Here is a 20,209-nt window from a genome sequence, read left to right as displayed (position 1 = left end):
TATATTGATGTTTACCGTTAGCAATAATACTGTCACCTCTGTGGCATTTCTGGTTTAACAATTGTACTTATCAGAACTAAAACATACGTAGATCTTGATAAAACATACTTGGTAATTTAGGTACTTTCACTTCTTGTCAGATTAAGCAATAAGGCTTTAAATCTCTTTTTTACCTTTACCCAGGATAACATGGCATGCATCCAATTTACGTTTGTTCTGTGCGGACGTAGAGCACATCGAGCTGCCTTGGTCCAAAAGCTTGTCTTTGTAATGTATTTTCTTTGCCTGGAATATTTAACAAAAAACATGATACCACTCTATCTTTCATTATTCAATTACATGCACGTTTATGGCCTTAAATACCTAGTTTGGTGAAGTCGCGTGCTTATCTCCATAGCACATACGGTTAAAACATCACTCAGCACAAACAGTGAACTGACATAGAGTGAGTTTGGGCTGTTGAATGTTGTTGCATACTGCGGGTGTAAATTATTCACTATATGTACCAACTATAACCCTGAATAAATAAGCAGTGTCTGACCACAGCCCGTTTAAGATTCCCCGCATAAGCTGGAGATACATATAAGGCCAATGCTTCCTGACTTCTCTTCTCCCTTGTGCCTCCTGAATAGAAATGCAGCTAATTACAGCGGTCGTATGCAAAAGTGGGAGTGACATTCGCATTTACAGGCCGTGGGTTCCGGACGGTTAGCCATCAATTTCAAGTGTGCTGAGCAGGAAGTAGACATCTGCATTAAAGCGCTGGGCTAACTTTTGATGATAATGGAGATAAGCTATAGAAAGTCCATTAAACCATGCAAGTAGAGTTATTGGCTTTATAAAAGTCATATGTTTTGCATTATTTGTTATTGGAGGTTATGTACGTTGCCATTGGGAGTGGTACTACACACTACATGAAGAAGTATGCATTGCACTAGCTTTGAGCTTTCTTTTGCTTTTGTCTCAGATAGCATTGTCTCACTAAAGGTGGATCAAGGGGTCATCGGGATGAGTTTTGTTTGTGCTAAGCTAGACTGTTAAGAACTGCATTTACAACATAATGCATCCACTATTTTTCATAGCTTTATTTCAAAATGGATTAAATTCATTATTTGCCTCAGAATTCTACAAACAATACCCAATAAGGACAACATGATAGAAGGTTTGAATTATCTGTAAATGTATTAAAGATACAAAAAAAGAACATTATCTGGATGCACTGTAACTGTCCTTTTTGAAACAATTTTAATTATGATTCACTTTTCATGTTTTCTTTACCTAACTAACTAATAAAAGCACACATTTTCTTAGTATAAAGTGCCCAAAATGTATTGATTGAATTTACTCAGCACAGGTGATTCCATCTGGACAGACTCAAAACTAGATAAACATGGTTAGACCCTGTCAGGGCATGACAAGTGATGGACATTTGTCATTAAGACGTGTTGTGAACAGCGCACAGAAAATTAGAATATTTCATTTGATTGTGGGCCAACTCGGGGTTTCATCCAGTGTCCCGGGGTTGTACGTATCCTTCTGTAGTACCCTTGAGTTTATTTCCAAATGCCCCTAAAGTGTTCTTGGCTGTAGGGAAAGACGGGGAGAGCAGAGAACAGCGGAGGGCGGGGGAGCGGCACGTAGAGAGAGGCAGAGAGGCGCGCAGACTGGAGAGCAGGTCTGCAGTCTGAATCTTTAGCGTCGAGCAGACCCGAGACGACGCTGTAGAGCCACGCGCTGCGAATACTGGGAATTACATACCAACATCCTACATATTCCACTTATGCGCGCTTGTGTCATCCTCCGGCGCTGATGGAGAACTTCTACACGCCCGTGGTTTGATTTTGATTTTATTTATTTCCCCCCGGATGCGGATACCTTTGGCTTTTCCATCGTCCGTTCTTTGATCCAGTTCTTTTAGGTGGATTATTCTCATGTTCAATGGAGGTAAATTGAAGAAGAAGAAAAAAAGGACATACAAGTACAGTGGGACAAACTGAACGCTGTTTTTTTGTTTTGCTCTCCCTCTCATCAATGATACATTTGGAGCGAAGGAGTGGGGATTTTTGCGCGTCGTAGACCAAACAGGGGACCACTCTAATCACATCTCGCCTGACAGGGCTTTGCTTCCTCTTTTCCTTTACCCCTGAAAAAAGCTCTGAACGCGTAAAACCCTTAGAGACATAAGACAGCAGAAGACGCCGGTCCCTGTACATGACATGGTTCAGTCCAGTTGCGAGAACCGAGCCTCCTTCTCCATGCATTGGGATTTTGCTCAGCGCCTACAACGAGTGAATCTCCCTTTTCTGACCATCTGAGAACTGCCGTGCCAGTAAATTCAAACAAACAAGAAAAAAAAAAAGAAAAGCCGTGCCATGTCTAACCAGGACGTAGCGAGAGCGGAATGCGCATACAGAAAACGGGATGGAATACGTCTTTTGCACGCACATCACTGGAGCCGGTTACTGTTCTTGTACATGGGGCTTCTAGGTGCCTCAGTAAAGGGTAAGTCCTCATCCCTACCAACTGAGAGCGACCACAAATGCACCACTCCCTCCCTCCCTCCCTCCCTCCTCCTCTCTTTTCTCTCCTTCTTCCCCTGGTCTGTGAATGCAAATCTCCTCGCGTCCTAAAGGCGCATTTGAGGAGATGACGCTCGCTCGCAGTCGCCGCTGTTGCATCCCAAAGTTATTCAGAAGAAGGGGCTGAGGAAGATGGTGATGGTGGCTGTGGATGCTGGTGACGTTCGCGTGGCGGTATAAGGGGCTTCTGTGTTCGCAGATGTGTGGATATGCGTGAGGGGAAGCACGATTGACGTACGTGCGTGATGGTGTTGGTGGTACTGAGCATTGAATTGGGAGAATATTCTTCAAGTGGATGATAGAAAAGGATGCCAGAGGGGATGAGTAGAGGGAAGCGCGTGACGTTGTGGGTGAAGTCCAGAGTGTTGCTTGGTAGATTTGTGTGTTATAACTTTTCCATACATAAAATCTTTGGACAGCATTAGCCAATGTCGTTGCCTTAATGCCATGGGATAAGAAATGGCCCAACAGACGTCGTATACACATGCTATGGAAATAGTTAAAACACTTCAAATACAGGTGCAATTTCACTTCTCTGACACGTTTGTTGCTTAGTTATCCTTTACATGCGTGACAAATGTGTTTTTCCTTATTAAAACGTAAACTACAGGTTCGTATTGACTTCTAAAGACTGAGTTTACCAACACAATAAATAATTCATTCGGTACATACCCCTTATCTATCACTAGTATCTCCTCTCCTACAGTAAGCCTTTATTAAATATTAATAACCTCGACATATGATCCGAGTTCGAGTCCTTTTTTTTGGCGTTGAAAAAAAAAAAAAAACTTGCTTCATGAACACGTCTGATAGCTCCAATTAAGTGACTTCTATGCCTGTCTGCCCATGATTAATTGCAAATGAAAGTCGCGCAGCCATTCACCAGAGAACCCTTTGCATTCTTTTCGCACAACCGTGTGCATACAGTGGGACTTTTACTGTTGCGAGGCCTTAACGGTGGCTCTTTCTAACGTTGAGATTCCCGTGTTTTACCACTGCTTTGCCTCTTCACATTCCAGAACGAGCTATTTCCCTATTTTTAGCCAAAACTGAGAATACTGCCACGGATAAGAATTAAGAATCTGACAGTGACTCATTGTTGCGCGTTCGCCCACGCGGCTTGGACAGCACCTAACCCACGATCAGCACCACCAGAAAAAAACTACTAATGTGCGCTCAGCATTGCACAAAAGTCCCTCTTGTCAAACTCCCACTAAAGCAGCCACGCAGTCACGCTTTACTCCCTTAGATCGTTATCCTTTTCAGGTGTGGGTTTATTCTAGGCAGCTTTGGTCCCATTGATACTACTGCCAACCCTCTCCGGAGTAAATCTCACTTGTGTCGAGTTTTTATTTGCGTCCTGGGAGCTTTTTACAGCTACCGCTTTGGTGCCAACACTGAACTTACTGCGCGTATTAACGGGACACTGGGATAGTTGAGGCTGTTCGTCTTGGATCACTTACAAACCTGAATGCGCGCCGTGTACAGTATGTTTTAAATATATATATTATCGCGCAGTACTGGAACGTGGAGTGAGAGATAGAGAGAGAGAGAGAGAGAGAGAGAGAGAGAGAGAGAGAGAGAGAGAGAGAGAGAGAGAGAGAGAGAGAGAGAGAGAGAGAGAGAGAGAGAGAGAGTGTGTGTGTGTGTGTGTGTGTGTGTGTGTGTGTGTGTGCGTGCGTGCGTGCGTGCGTGCGCGCGCGCGCGCCTGTGTCCCCGCGGTGCAGCTGCAGCCACCAGCAGTGTCCCCGCGGTGCAGCTGCAGCCACCAGCAGTTGCCCCATCCTCCCATTGAGCGGCACCAAAGCCTCACGCTCAGCTACGGGGAACACCAGTCCCAAAGTTCCACAGATTTTTTCGTCAAATTGTACACGTTATCCTATCTGTTTCACGTTCTTATTCTGTATCCCGTCAATACCCGCGGTCTATAGGGCTTATTGTTGCTCCCGGCGGACACATACGCGGAGATAGAGTTGTGTGAATACAAAGAGAGCAGTGGGCCGTCTCCAGAACATCGGTAAGATACTATAGCTGCCCCCAATGGATTCGTGGCTCAATAAGTGGTAATCAACCTCTATTCATTTAAACGTCCGCGGGGAACAAAGCGAGAGGCCGCGGAGGAGGAGCTGACGCACGCTGTGATTGACATGTCTCTCTCGTGTGACGTCTGTGTGAGTGTGTTTTGGCACAACGAAGCTAGAGTTAGGAGTGGACGCAGTGCTCGTCCGTTTTACTCCCACACCGGCCTCTGCTCTCAAGAGCGCACTCTTTTATGAGCCGCCGTGTTGTGCTGATGATGAAATGATCAGTAATGTTATAAGGACTTGAGGGCCTGTCCCTTTTATCTTTTCTTCTTTATGACATTTTCTCCGACTTTTTCACTCATAAGCCAGAGTGTAGGAGGCTGAGGCAATGCAATTCAAAGGAACAACCTTTCGACTAAAACAACTTAAATTAATGAATGTCACTCAAAGACGCACATATGATTTTATGTCATAAATACTTACTATGTTTGTGTAGCAAACGTGCTATCTTGTTGTTTATTTCCAAACCAAATCCGAACGTTCAAATTGAGAATCAGAGCATTATTATGATCACAATAGAAATCGTGTTTTGACATTACAGCACGAAGGACAGAGACCGATGCAGCTGAACGTTCATGAGCTGAAGTCCTTTTCAGCACCATGGATAGTTCTGTTTGGCGCAGTGGCAGAAAATCTTTTGATTCTGCCTTTGTTGTTTCTCTGCCTAAATATTGCACTAGAGCAACAATTGGGGATATTATACACACTATATTTGTTTGTTATAACACCGTTTTTATTCTAAAAATCAATCATTTTCTAGTTACAATACACAGTTCAGTTCAATTTAATTTATTTTTGTAACGCCCAAAATCACAACAGGATTTGTCTCGAAGTGGCATAAGATGATGTAACCTAGTTATGTTACTACTATAATATAATGTATATTAATATATACTTTTCTCACTAAATGGTTGATTTGAACTTTGTGGGTGAATGCTAGAAACACATAGTGAACTGTTTTCTGCAGTGTTTATGATGATAATGTTAGAAAATCCACATCCTCTGCCTTGCTTGATTCAGTTATTACCATATGCATAGAGGAGCTCTTGACAAAATCAATTTATTCTATAATACACAGTGTCCAGAATTGCCAAGCAACAGCAATCGAGCTTCTTCACTTTAAAATGAATCGTGAAGCACAGCATTTGATGGTATTAAAGTAAAGAAGAAAAAAATACTTTTTTACAGAACTGGAAACATTCCCAAGTGTGTCAAGGAATATAGATAAATACTGCTGCCACTTCCAAGAAAAAAAAAATCTTAAAATTATTACTTATGCATGAGCAATGTCCGGACAAAAGCACAAATTGTTTCAAATATCTTGCGTCATTTACCAAGGTCAAGGCATTTATTAATTTCAATATATCCACAGTGTTGTAATCTGTTTAATGGTACAGATAATCGCCTTGATGTTTGATGGTGACTTTTTTTTGTATGTTGAAATATAACTTTTAGTTGAGATTTGTTCTCTTTTTCTTCTTACTAAAAAATTAAATAGATTTTACCTTCCAAAAACCCAGAAATAAGATGCTATTATATGCAGATTTAGTTTATAAAATGTGCTATACAAATGAAGTTGGATAGGATGATAAAATGTAATCAAACGTTTTGCTCTGAGAAAATGGGAATGGAATTATATATAATACAATCTGAATCTTAGAAGTATGTAAATTGCTAACCTTAACATCACAAATGAAATAACTTTGATTTTGTGTTGTATTAAACTATGACATTTGTGTATTTGCACCAATTCTAATTTACCTTTGCCGCTGGTATTACTTTGTCCCTTGGTGTATTGTCAGACATAAACTCGTATTAAAATGACTGACTATGAGGATGAAAGCGTACATGTGCCGGCCGGACGTGACCGTTGTAGCGAATAGGAACTCAGTGTTGGGCTGGAGAACTGATAAGACCCACACAGCTGTGTGATAATCGGAGCCCTGTGTTTTGGGTCGACTTGTGAGTGCCGGTTGATTTCCCTTCTCCAATGTTAAATGCTCTATTTGGAGGGCTAATTTTCTTATCAAGCATCATGCAGACGTGGCTTTCAACAACTAACAGCGTGTAAGGAAAAAGCTGGTGGGCATGTGCTGGGTGTCTGCGATTTCACAAACTTGCCACCCTCAGTCGCTTTAGATTAAATGTGCGACAAGACCGTCATTAGCGAGTTTAGAAAGAGGATGATGGAAGATATACATGCGTAAGGCAGGATGACATCTTGCCTATAAAGGAGCAAAAGTCTCTGAGATCCGGCTTTTGAGCGGCTGTTTGGTGTGATTTTTCTTAAGGTTCTCTTCTTGGTTTTCTTTGATGGGATGACACCTGTTGTAAATATAGTTTTACCAATCAATTAGCAGTTTGTGAAGAAAAGTGTGTTGAAATCTGTGATAAAATGTGAATATATGATTATATTTCTGTGATGTATTTTATCTGCATAATAGTGATATTTTATCTGCATCATTAGTCTAAGAGAAGAACGGGTGTGTGACAGCATTTGTTTGTGAAGGGTCGTAAAGATGGGCCAAAGAATGTTGCCCCAGGGGGGGAGTTGCACCCCCCCTTGCAGGCTTGATCTCTACGGAAAAATACCAAGTGCCTTGATGTGAGGCTGACCAATGAGAAATGTGACCCGCCTATTCCAGAATATCTAATAAAACCAACCAGCATGGGAAAAAACGGTGTGAGACGCGGGGGTGAGACGCAGGAGGGCCTGGCTGACACAGTCCCCGCGTTTTCTCCCATGCATGCCACACAAATGTCTGATGTTTCTGTGTCGTTTCATATTCTAAGTTGAATTGTGTTCTCAATGTGTTAAGGAATAGCATCGGGTGTATGTCTAATTCCATGACATTTTCTGGTCCTTCGAGCCGGATGACAAGCAGCCCCTTCGCGGAGATTGACGGGTGAATCGGTGAAGTCTGTGCACAGCTGAAAGAAGTCCACTTTTCCCGTGGCCGCCCATCGCACCTCAGTCTCCGCGAGGAGAGCGCGTCGTTTCGAAGCAGCAGGAGAACACAGGCGACGAAGAAGGTCAGACAAAATTTTGTGTGTGAAAAAGAGTTAGCCATAAAACGTTTTTATGCATTAGTTTGATATTTACTGGAAAAATATTGTATGCTTTTATGCGCAGTTAGGTATTACTGAGGAAATACCCAGTTTCATATTACTGAGGAAATATGTGTGAATGTAAGCGCTGTGCACGAGCGAGTTAAGTAAGAGAGAAGTATGAATGTGTGAATGAGGATTAATAGTGATTAACTAACAAGTGTGAATCACAATTAATCATACAAGGGTCACAAGGCGTTATTCTGAGAGATCTAAAATTTGCAGTAACGGGTGAATCTTAAACACCACGTTTATGTCCGGAGGAATCTAATAAGGAATTTTCTCTAGAAGCTTGACATTGACCGTGACTGTAAAGCAAGTAGCATTTCTCTCAGACGACCGAGACCACATAATGCCAAAATTATCACCCCAAACTGTAAAAAGACAAAGGAAAAGTCATAAGAGGATTTTGGAGGGAGACTTCCAGCATGTTCAGATGACGTGGCAGAGAGGGGGAGATAAGGGGGGTCAACAAGACAGGAGAATGGAAAGCAGTTCAGAGAACGCTCTGAACTGATGAAATAAGTAAAACTAAACCCAGCTGGTTTTAAATATTAGTATTTGAGAGCTCTGTAGAACAAATTTAAGGGTTTTGTTTGATTGACAACAATCAATTATAAAGATTTCACTAAATTTGATAAGAGATGAAGATGAATTCAGATTTTTATAGATGGCCAATATTTTGGGGGAATGTGATCACAGACAGGACACTTCCTGTCCCCGACATAGAAGACAAAAGTTGTGTTTTTATGGTATCGTGTTTTTTGAGTGCACAGAACAAAGCTACGTTTTGTTTTGTTTTGTTTTATTATTGGACTTGACGGAAAATTATCTTTTTGGACTTAATGCATGACTAGATGAAAGTACAGGACAAAAAGACAGAAGTGTTTTTAAATTTAGAATAAAATGCAGGCACGGGCCTGGGAGTGATAATGTGGGTAAATGAGTGACTACTGAAGTTTTTGGACATAGAATGGGTAGTAAGTAAAGTGATAGTAAAAGTTATATCAGTAACTTATTTATTTGTATTATCATGAGGAAACCTCGCATTGCATGTAGACGTAAGTGAGGGAATAAGTTAAATAGTGACGTCCGATGTCCTCCTTGGAAAGACATGAATGGGTCATTAACTAAAGGCAAACGACACCAAGTCATAAAAGATAGTCAGAGATAAGGGGCTATTGACTGGCAAAGAATCTGGAGGACTCAGGATGGAGCAGATGTTGTTATCTTTGAGTATCAACGGCAACACCTCAGGGGGGGTTGATTGATGAGTAATAGGGAAAAGTTAAAATTAACAGCGAAAGAATTTGACATTCTAAAGTAAATACCTGAAGGATTGTGGAGATTCATCAAGAATTGAATAGATTTAAATAAGACAATATCATCTAAATTTAGACGCTATAGAAGTTATGAAAACCAGTGATAACAGGACTTAAACATTATAGGACTCAGGACGGAGGCAAGAGATGGTTAGACTGATAAAATGATGTGCCTTATGTACAAGGGGAAGGTTTAGGATCATTTTGATTTTTAATACACATATAGACTTGCTAGAACAAACTAATACACAATGTTTGTAAAGCACCACATGAGCAGGTGTGAGAGATTGAGTTTGAAACTCACCTGAAGCACATATAGAAGATTAGCACATATTACATTAGATGGGTGACATTATTCAGGCCACACGCACAGAGGAGATGTGAAATTTGATGTTAAAAATTCTAAGTTGTGAACTGACCCTTATGGCCAGCTCAACGGGGGAATTATTGAGATAATTATTATTGTTTGATGTATTTGTATTGCACATACATACATACATACATACATACGCGCGCACACGTGGAGACCAAACATTTAGAGTTTGAAACTTTTAGAGTTTGAAACATTTAGAGTTTGAAACATTTAGAGTTTGAAACATTTGGAGTTTGAAACAAATGGTGGTAAAACAGATAGGTTAGGGCAGTGTCGGATAACAGACACATAGACGGATTACAGACACACAGGGTGGGAGCCCAGCGCCGTGGAAGGAGGGGCTCAGCCAGGGATGTGACCACTGAACTGTGAAAGGTCAAGAGGTGACATTGCGGAGTGGAAGACAGACGCAATTCCATCTCTTCCTTGATTACATCTTGGATTAGTGAAAGTTTGTGGGCCGAGAGAAAAGAAGTGTGTTATGTTTGGCATATGAGACAGTAGACTAATGCTTTGATAAACAGGAGGGAAATGTGATAAAATGTGAATATATGATTATATTTCTGTGATGTATTTTATCTGCATAATAGTGATATTTTATCTGCATCATTAGTCTAAGAGAAGAACGGGTGTGTGACAGCATTTGTTTGTGAAGGGTCGTAAAGATGGGCCAAAGAATGTTGCCCCAGGGGGGGAGTTGCACCCCCCCTTGCAGGCTTGATCTCTACGGAAAAATACCAAGTGCCTTGATGTGAGGCTGACCAATGAGAAATGTGACCCGCCTATTCCAGAATATCTAATAAAACCAACCAGCATGGGAAAAAACGGGGTGAGACGCGGGGGTGAGACGCAGGAGGGTCAGCCAGGCTCCTTACAACGGCCTGGCTGACACAGTCCCCGCGTTTTCTCCCATGCATGCCACACAAATGTCTGATGTTTCTGTGTCGTTTCATATTCTAAGTTGAATTGTGTTCTCAATGTGTTAAGGAATAGCATCGGGTGTATGTCTAATTCCATGACAAAATCACACTTACTCGGAATTCCACACATAATTTACACAAGAAACACATTTTCTGACCCTTTAAACTGGAGTTCAACAAAATAAAGGTGTTTTCAATCATTATTATTTGTCAAATGATAATTTATGTGTAAATTCATAGATTTTGGGTCTAGTGTACAATTTTCAAGTCTTATGTTAAGAAGTCAAATTATTAACCGAAAATAGCATTTATTATCATTTTTTTATAATATTATATATAATAAAATGTATATATATATTTTTTAAAATAGTCTTTTTCAAAATTCTAATTATCGTCACAGCAGTTTGTAAAATGAGTAGTCAAACCAGTCATTTGCCCTTTCAATATGTTATCTGTTATCAGTTTGTTGTATTATTTTTATCTAATTGTTTCACCTATTATTATTAAATTCATTTGAAACTTGACTGGGCCAGTGGCTTATGAACTTGCTGGTTTTGTGTTCCAATTGAATTTACTTGACTAATCTCTAATACATTTGAGCTAACCAGTCATTTGGACTTCACTTTTAACCACTATTTTATTTGACAAGATGTCTGTCCGGCATTCTTAAACAAACAGTCCCAGCAGATCATTAGACAGCTACGAGCTTACTGAGTAGATTTGTACGAGCAGCCGTCTGATCCTGATTCTTGGTCCTTTTGAGCACCGTTTGGTCCTCTGCCCACCCGCCCCTTGTGTGTCGTGGTCCTCCCTCTAAGCCTTGTCCTCCTCTGTGCTGATTCATACTGTCATGTGTTTCCAGATGGCCACTGCTCTGTCACTGGGCTTTGTTACACTCATCACACACATACAAGTCATGCACGAATTGCAAATCACGGCCACGCTTCTGTTTTTTTATTTTAGAGTGTAATAAATAGATTCATAAATAGAGAGGACAAGAATTGTATGTTAAAGTAGATATATTATACAATATATAAATACAAAATGAAAGTACTTTTATGAGCTTTTAACCATGTTATAACAACGGTCTTCACTCATCATTGACTTACTCAAAGTGTCATTGGCATTGATTCACACAAGAGGAGTCCTTGAACTCAGAAAGTTACTGTTATCACCTACCCCCACATCCCTGTACTTAATAGCCACTATTTAAAATGTAAGAAAATGTAAAATATAATACATAGGGTTCAAACTCCCAAAAAGAAAGAGAACTACAAAAGAGCTACAAATTCCCTTGCATGGTGGTCCAAAACTCAAATTTGGAGGTGACACTGAGGGAAATTATCATAAGATTATAGCAGAGTCATGGCTCACTGTGATAAGTGCAAATGCTGGTGGGCACATGGCCTCATTCCTTCTAAACGTATCATTACGACTCTTTCCTTCAACCTAAAAACACCAATCTCGTTCTGTAGTTTTTAATGATTCATTTTTCGTAAATTTGGGCTATTTAGAGATATTGCTTTGAAGCTATTCTCAGGTTTCAAGTGTGTCTGTCAAATTTAATATGCTATTATTACTGTTAATTACCTGACAAATTAACATTATACACTAAGTACAGTGTCGTCAAGGTCACAGTGAGCTAGGGCAATATTTGATAACCGACTTGTGTAGAGGTCAATAATTATTTATTTAGTAAATTTAGATTTTTGAAATGAAACATTGAAAGTACACTTAAAGGTACACCCTGAAGTATTCTGCATCTTGCATTGATCCATTTACAGGTGCTTTATTGCAACAAAATACTTTGAATACCATGCATTCTTACTGTGCCATAGTGTGGAACATTCCAGTCAAAGCAATGGAGACGAGCAGGTAGCGGATCCTCAGCAAAAATGTTACATCTTTAACCAGCTTACGGTTCAATTCAATTCAATTTATTTTTGTTACACCCAAAATCACAATAGTAGTTGCCTCGAGGGGCGACAGTGAAAAACAGATTAAACAATGTTCTTGGCAATGTCCCAGCATCCCGTGTCCTTTGACAAATGTCCCAAGCTCCCCTGTCCTTAGACCCTCCTTCTCGGTCAGAAAAAACTTCAAAACCTCTTTGGGAAAAAGTAGAAACCTGGAGGAGTTCCACAGTGAAGGAGAGATCCCTGGAGCTGGACCCACTCAGGAGGAGAACCAGTTCTTCGAGGGAGATAAAGAACTGTCCATATGGTGTAGAGACTGTTTCTCCAGGGAGTTGAGGAGCATTTGGATCCACAAGTCATCGATGTGTTCGACTCTCAGCGGGAAAGTGGGAAAAGAAAGAAAAGCAATGAACAGATTGCAAGTGAAATTAAATTTAGTTTGATAGAAAAAGTAGTCAGAAGCAGAGGATAGTGCTGAAACTGCCATAGTTACCCCAGCAGAGTTGCTCCTAGGGCAGCGTAGCTGGGAAACTGTGGGTTTATATTTCTGTTCCTAACTGGCCTGACCATAAACGATTTCAAAGAGGAACGTTTTAAGCCTGGACTTAAATGAAGAGACTGTGTCGCCATATTTAACATGGACAGGAGCTAATTCCATAACACCTCCTACTACTAAGGTATAAACAAGCTGACTGAAAGCTTCTTGATAGAGAATACTTATGAGAATAAAAAGTGTTCTATTGTTAAAAATGTGCTTTAGAATTTGTTCAGTTCAAATAACTATTCATGATTATTAATCAATTAGTCACAAGTATTCCAGTGGTTGCTGCCTTACATCGGGCCAATACATTCTTCTTCTTTTTCTCAGCCATTTCAGAGCAAATTATTCTTTTCAAGAAATGAATGAATGAAACAGAATCATTATGCTACTGAGAACAATGGCTCAACTGTATGTAAAAGTGGTATAAGTGCTGTGTGTGTGTCCATTGGTGGTAGAAAACATGACCAGGCTCTCCCAGATTGGATACATACTTTCTTTCCTCATGCCTTTGAAAACTTTTTTACATCTATTACTCTACTATTAACTAGCTTTATCCATTTTTATGTCAGGATTTTTCTGATTGGCACTTAACACAGAAACAGCCTCACTGCTCCTGACAACATTATTATTACGTGCCTTGGTTTTTGTTGTGTTTTTTTGTATAGAGAATGAGAACAATTGAATTCATTTGAACATTTACCACCTACAAATGGTGGACGTTTGGGTTGTATCGGGCTTCTCCTTTGAGCTGCTGTGCATCTATTATACCAGCACTGACTTTCTGCTATTATCTGGATAAAAATGCAATCATAAATCTCTAAAATGAATGGCCCATCTTCTGGCTGTCTCCTTTAGTCAGAAAATTCCACTCTGAGGGTTCTCTTGCCTCCTGATTGGCACAGTTCTTATCAGATATCGCTGATCCTAAAGATGGAAGATTAGATCTGGGCAGGAGCTATCGCTGCCTTGTCCTTGTCTTTTCCCTTCACTTTACCTCCTCTTCCTTTATCTGGCGTATGGGAAATCTGTCAGTGATGTACAATATGTCAGGGGAAATTACTGTCCGGTTAGAATTGTAAAAAAAAAGAGCTACACCTATTGAAAGTAGTTACAGTTGCAAAGTGATGACGATTCACGCTAATTTCCAGAAATGTCCACAGAAATGCCTGGTACTTTAGAAAAATGTAAACTATTCAAAAGCCTTATAAAACATATTTTGCTAATATTTGTTCATGTTTTTTATTTTGGGACATTCGTTGAGCACCATCACTAAAACATACCTTTTTAATTCTTAAATTTTCTAGTGACGCTTCGCTATTCAAAAATAAACTCAATTGAATTCATATACTCACTCATAAAATGAATTATTGAGGTTTATAAGAGCTTTATACAACTCTCTGAGGCCAAAGCGAGGTTTTGCCCCCATTGTAAAGCTAAGAATCATTGGAATAAGATGCAGATCTGAAAATTGCATTTTTCCCATCGGAATATAGAAACGTCTACAAGACTAAAGTGCGCTGTGTTCTTGATGTTGAATCATAAGAATTACTATGACCAAAACCCTTACCAGAGGAGTGGATCTTGGCAGACCACTACAAATTCTCCTTTTCATTCCCTTTCCTCATCTCTTTCTATTGCCTGTCTTTTTACAGGAGGGATAGGAAAAATCAAATGGAAAACCTACTATTTATTTTTTTCACTTTCACATGCAGCTAATCCTATTTATTTTCACTTGAATGCCTCTGAAGGGCTTAAAATTGAGTATGTGGAGCAGAACTTTCATTTCAAGATCCAGGCATGTCCGTGTTACAGTGTTTTGCTGGCTGGGCCCCTTACAAAATTCAATACCCATAAATGCATCGTAATGTGAACTTTTGAGGCTAAAACATGTAATATATTGAAATTCTCTGGACTGTGAATGGTAATGCATCCCAAATGAATCCCAAAGTAGTGCACGGGCCCCATCTGTTAAGTTGGAGGAGCCTGACACGTTTTCTTGCAATGCGTTGTTTTTTTGCTGTTACTTTTGAGTTATTTATTTTCATGCGTCAGATGATGTCCATGTACAATTGTATAGTTCACCAAAGCATGGATAGCATGGCTTGTGATTTCATGTCATGTCTATCATAAGGTGACACAAAAACACTGTGTGATCACTTATAAATGATCACACTTGGGGCTTTTTTGTTTCGTTTTTTTTTTTTTTAATGACCATGAAAGAGCAAAAACAAAACAAACAACAAGGAAAGTATAATCAGTGTATATAGTCAAAAAGCTAAATTTTAAGTCCCCAAATTAATTTTATTCCATATTTTGGAATGTGAGTTATAATTTTTGGTCCAGTCCTGATTGTTGGTTCAGTTTGTGTCATTCAGTTTTTGTCGTGATCTTCTTTCCTGCCACCAAAATGCTTTATTTAGAAAACCCCTTGAGATATAGCATCTTGTTTTCAAGGGAACCACATATCACATACAGTATACAGTATAAACAGTCGGACAATCCCAAAACACATAATGACAGTGGGCCACTTGGCAACCAGAGTTTCTCCAGCAGCTAGTACTTCTCTGTGAATAGTGCACACTTTAACACAGTGTTATTTTAAGAAATTAGAAGTCAGTTGTTCCTAAATTAGCTTGTGTTCTTTTAATTGAGAGGTTTAGTCATTTTATTAGTCATTAGTCATCAGTTAACATGTGGTTTGAAGCTGAGTCTAGACTTTGGAGAATGAAATTTGACTATTTCTTGGGTTAAACATTTGTCTTGTTTATGTTCAGAAAATGAACATTGCAAGCATTTTCTTTTCCCAAATCAATCAATACAAATAATATCACCCTATATCACCAACACATACCGTAAAACCCACACAAATAATAACACAAAAACACCTCCAGATCTTGGCTGTCACTTTTGAGGGTGCAAATGAAAATTAGGTGGTAATTGTCTTTCGCACATTAGTGTCACACATAGTTATGCTTTTCCTCGCAAGCAGCATGGAGACTGCAGAAAGCTGAGATCTTGCCATGTGTCCAAGATGCTCCCGTAACTGTCAGAAATAATTGACTAAGTATAGCATCTATCTTTCGATTCCTTCCCTGCTGACAAAAGCAGCTAACGAACCTCTCTGAGCCGCGCTCCTCATCCATGTTCATCCTTTATCTTCTTTACTCTTTATTATGAGGCAAACAAACAGAAAAAAGCACACAGATCCACAGGCATGCACAGTTTTCTGGTGGGAGGCATGTTCTAGCAACGCCTCCACAATGGCAGGGTCTTTCTGAAAGGGAAGAATATCAAGTGCTGCTTTGGACTCTGAATAGGGTTTCTCTATTGATCAGCCTGCGGAAGAGTGGGAACCGACACAACGCCCACTCCAGTTTTTTTTTTCTCCAATGTATTGTTAAAAACTGAAGGAATCAATGGGAAGAGGACAAATGGGGCACACAAGCAATAATCTGGTTAAAAATCAATCATAAAATAATGAATAAATCATGCAGAAATGAATGACACAAACCAGAAAACATCACACATGTTTTTAAATGTTTTAATTTAACTGTGTCATAACTGCTTTTCTTTTGTTTTATAGTTTATGCCCTGTATTTCTATTTCAAAATCTGCTCCCTGGCCGTGTGTTCTATTTATTTTTGTGTTGTAGGTTTAATCTTAAAAAAATCTAACAGGAGTTTGTCTTATTTATACAATGGGCGATGACACTATGTCTATTTAGCTACGCCACATTAAATTGTGCAATGTCTATCCTGATGAACCTGATCCAAGAGCTGGATAAAGTGGGCTAAAAATGGACAATACTGTTAATTAAAGGAGACATATAATGCAAAATCAACTTGAGCTAATGAGCTGTTAACCTTGTTACAACAGTGTTTCATCATCATTATTTTACTCAAAGTTTTTGATTAATTCATGCATGTATGAGTAACCTTGTATTTTCCTGGCTCGAGTGCTAAGAAAATGTCTGTTTTTACCTATCCCCTATCCCTGTACGTCCCTGTACTTTGTAAAATGAGGACTCAGAGTAGAGTTCTACATGTTCTACATCTGTACATGTAACTTGACTAAGAGAAAGTTTGTAGCTGTAGTTGTTAATGTATGTAACTTTTCAGCAAGGAGATTTTGTTGTTTTGCCTGGAATTAAATATATTGAGCGCCGTTCAAATTTAGGTGTTTTTTAATTGCCACAAAAATACACAGAAAAAATATGTTTAATGCCATACTGTGGATAGGCTAAGCAGTAACACCATTCCACCTTTAGTGCCACTTAGTTGCTCTTTTAAGTGCGCTTTTAAGTTAAGGTTCAGTCACTCTTGTCATTGTTTGATCCTACGTTTTGCGTTATTTAGTCTTGATGTGGACTTTTTGTCTTGTTGCAGTCCTTGTTAAATCCAGGTTTAGATCTGAGTTTAGTCCTGGTTTAGTCACAATTATGATGTGGTCAGTGTGCAAGTGTGAACGCACCCTTAGTCAGAGGTGCAGTGGGACAGAATAAACAGACTATATAATACTACGTGAGCACTTCATATATATACTGATATTAAAGATGCACCACTGTAAGTCCTTGTGATAATTAAATATATTTTTTTTGGGTGTTTGGAGCATTTACCCAGCGACTAAGCACAAACCTTAGAGTGATACAATTTTGGATGAGTTTTCAAATCAGTTTTACCTGTGATGTGGTCACGATTAACTGTTTATCACATGAAAGAAGGAGAGTGAGTCAGTGCTATACTTGATATATCAAGTTTTTGCTTTTGCTTTTGCTTAGTTTACAATATTTTGATTACAGTAAGTAGGTTATACATAGCCTTCAAAGACTGCCCAACGCTTTATTGCACTAAAAACATGGAACATAAACATGTATACAAGTATTAAATAAAGGACACACTCAAACAAAGGAGTAGAGACTCCCTAACAAGACAAACAGAAAGGTCACACATGGATAAAGGAATTGGGAATCCTATCATCCTTTATCAAGAAAGAGAAAAGCAACTATTCAGAAATGCATCAGTTGCATACAGGAATAGGGAATCAATATCATCCTTTAAGAAGAAACCAACAGGTTAACAGGCACAGAAAAGTCATACAAGACAATCACCTAACCATGGACAACTGTGAACCCACGTTCGAAGTCTTGTCCCTTCTTCTGCCTCAGGATGTACGTCCACTTTCAACTAATTTCCATTTAGAGAAACAATAGCCCATGACTCTGCATCCGTTCACTGAGAGACACTGAGACATATTTGTGCCATTATGTTCAGCTCTTAACCACAAAAACCTTCAGTTCCCTTTGAAGTTTTCACTCTTCATCCAACTTGGGGTGAACTCAATGACCTCAGGGTTCAGAGCAGACAGAGACACAGTTGTTCTGAACATAAACTAAAACTATTACAACTATTATATTTTAATTGAATTGGCTTTATGATCAAATAAACTCATTTTCTCATTATCATCTCTTGATTTGTCTTCAGACACAGGCAACTTCTTTGAGTGGCAGCTTTCTAATGTCGACAGTATAAGCCCCAAATAGACCGTAGCAAGCTCAAAGTTTTATCCAAATGAATGAAGGGAATTAAACATGACAGTTTATTCAGAGTGAGACAGATTCCCTCTGGGTGATCAGTACCAAAAATGCCTTCTTGACAAATGTGAGGAATGAGTGACAGATGAAAAAGTTCAAAAATACATATTTGTTCAAAATTATAGAGATATCAGAATATGCCAGACTCGTTGAAGACTTTGTAAAGCGTTTGAATGCTCTCTGTGTCTTGTTTTATTCCTTGTTCTCAGTTTAATTTTTCTTGTATGTAAAAAAACTGTAAAAATAAAATACAAAATACACTACCACTGTGGGTGGAGTGGAACACAAGAAAGTCGGCCCAAGTATATTTTTTGGCAACTCAATACAGTGTTACTATATGTAATAATCACCCAAACCAAACACTACAATGCAAATTACATGTTAATCTAAGTTGGTACATAGCGTGTGACGTCCAGGCTACATGTCATCACAGTGTTTACATCATATCTTTGAACAAATAGTGTAATTTTTTGGATAACTGATGTTCTAAATTATGGCTAACAACATTACAAGTGTGTTGAACTGGTGTTTTTGTGGAGTGCAGCTCACATGAAGCACGGATGTGTTTTTGTGGTCAAAGGTTATGAAATTAACCATGTATGTAGGAAAAGGGCCGGCAAAAAATAAATTTGGTCCCAATTAAATTAATCTGGAGCCTGGTTTGATTTATAATTAAGAATTGTTGTAGCTTCCGTACTTGGCCACTTTTAGATGAAGGGGAAAATTAGTATATCATATTTTTGAGTTCAAACACTTAGATTTGCATAAAATGGTTCACATTTGCATAACAAGGTAGACCAATACAAAACTGGTATTTGGCCTGTTTGTGCTATTTGATGAACTTTGATGAGAGGGTTGATGGTAGGCAATAACTACACTTCGACCTAAAATGTGACTAATAAGCTGAAAATAGCTCATGGAGATGGGTCCTTTCTACGTTTTGTGGACATTTGACTGTAAATATACTGCCCTGTATTTCCACAATAACAAGACATGGTCCACACACACAATCTTAACAGACCAATGTTAGTTTGTGTCATCTAATAACAATCCTTCTCTAACCATAAGCCTCAGCTGCACTTGGTTATGGGATCCAGAATGAAAGAAAAAAAAAAGCTGATATATGAGACAAAAACATGTTAAAAATCACATACATTTGAATGGTTTGGTTTTGGTTACCGCTTCCTTCTTTGCATATTTTATTATACAATTAGAAATGAGAAAATGTCATTAAATTGAACCATATTTATCTGAATTTCTTACTTGTGGGAGGATGGTTTTCGGTGCATTAACCTGAATTTACTTTGAATATCCTCTCTTTTGCTGAATATTTATGGTGTGGGATTCTTGCAGTGGGCGGTTGAGTTTGCAGGTTTTTTTAGGCTGGCTCGATGTCTCTGCTGGTTAAATATGACCCAGCTGGAAGGAATTGCGCTCTCCTCTTCTTCTTCTCCTCCTCTTCTCCTCCTCCCTGTCTGCCGGGACACATGAACCATTGTGACTGCTATGCTGCGGTCGATAACAGCCACAATGTGTGCACTTCCCCATATCTGTCTCCGTCTATTAACATGCAGTGCCCTGCGTCTCTGCTGCCTTAATCATTGTGGTTGATGTTGTTTTTCTACCCTTTAAAATTTGGCCCCCAAGCAATATTTCTGTGACAATGGCGTTTACTTTGTACATGTAGGGTTTGAGTCTGCAATAGCTGCGTGCTGCTGAAGGCGTCAACAGATCTCTCAAAGTAGTGCCAGAAACAAGGAGCTGAACAGTTGGCTG

General features: G+C 39.3%; 1 protein-coding gene across 1 annotated transcript in view; it reads left to right on the top strand.

Moving 5' to 3' along the window:
* The first annotated feature begins 1,692 nt into the window (after positions 1 to 1,692).
* Positions 1,693 to 20,209, top strand: part of csmd2 (CUB and Sushi multiple domains 2) — a 245,291-nt gene continuing 226,774 nt past the window's right edge. Inside the window, exon 1 of the mRNA XM_072447628.1 lies at positions 1,693 to 2,502. Coding sequence (XP_072303729.1) covers positions 2,373 to 2,502 — 130 coding nt within the window. The 5' untranslated portion in view covers positions 1,693 to 2,372. The remainder of the gene's footprint in view (positions 2,503 to 20,209) is intronic.

This window comes from Eucyclogobius newberryi, unplaced genomic scaffold (genome assembly GCF_026437365.1).
Source record: "Eucyclogobius newberryi isolate DKJ021-1_F unplaced genomic scaffold, fEucNew1.0.hap1 SCAF_16, whole genome shotgun sequence".
NCBI classification, from domain to species: domain Eukaryota; kingdom Metazoa; phylum Chordata; class Actinopteri; order Gobiiformes; family Gobiidae; genus Eucyclogobius; species Eucyclogobius newberryi.
This window is presented reverse-complemented; position numbering and strand designations above follow the sequence as displayed.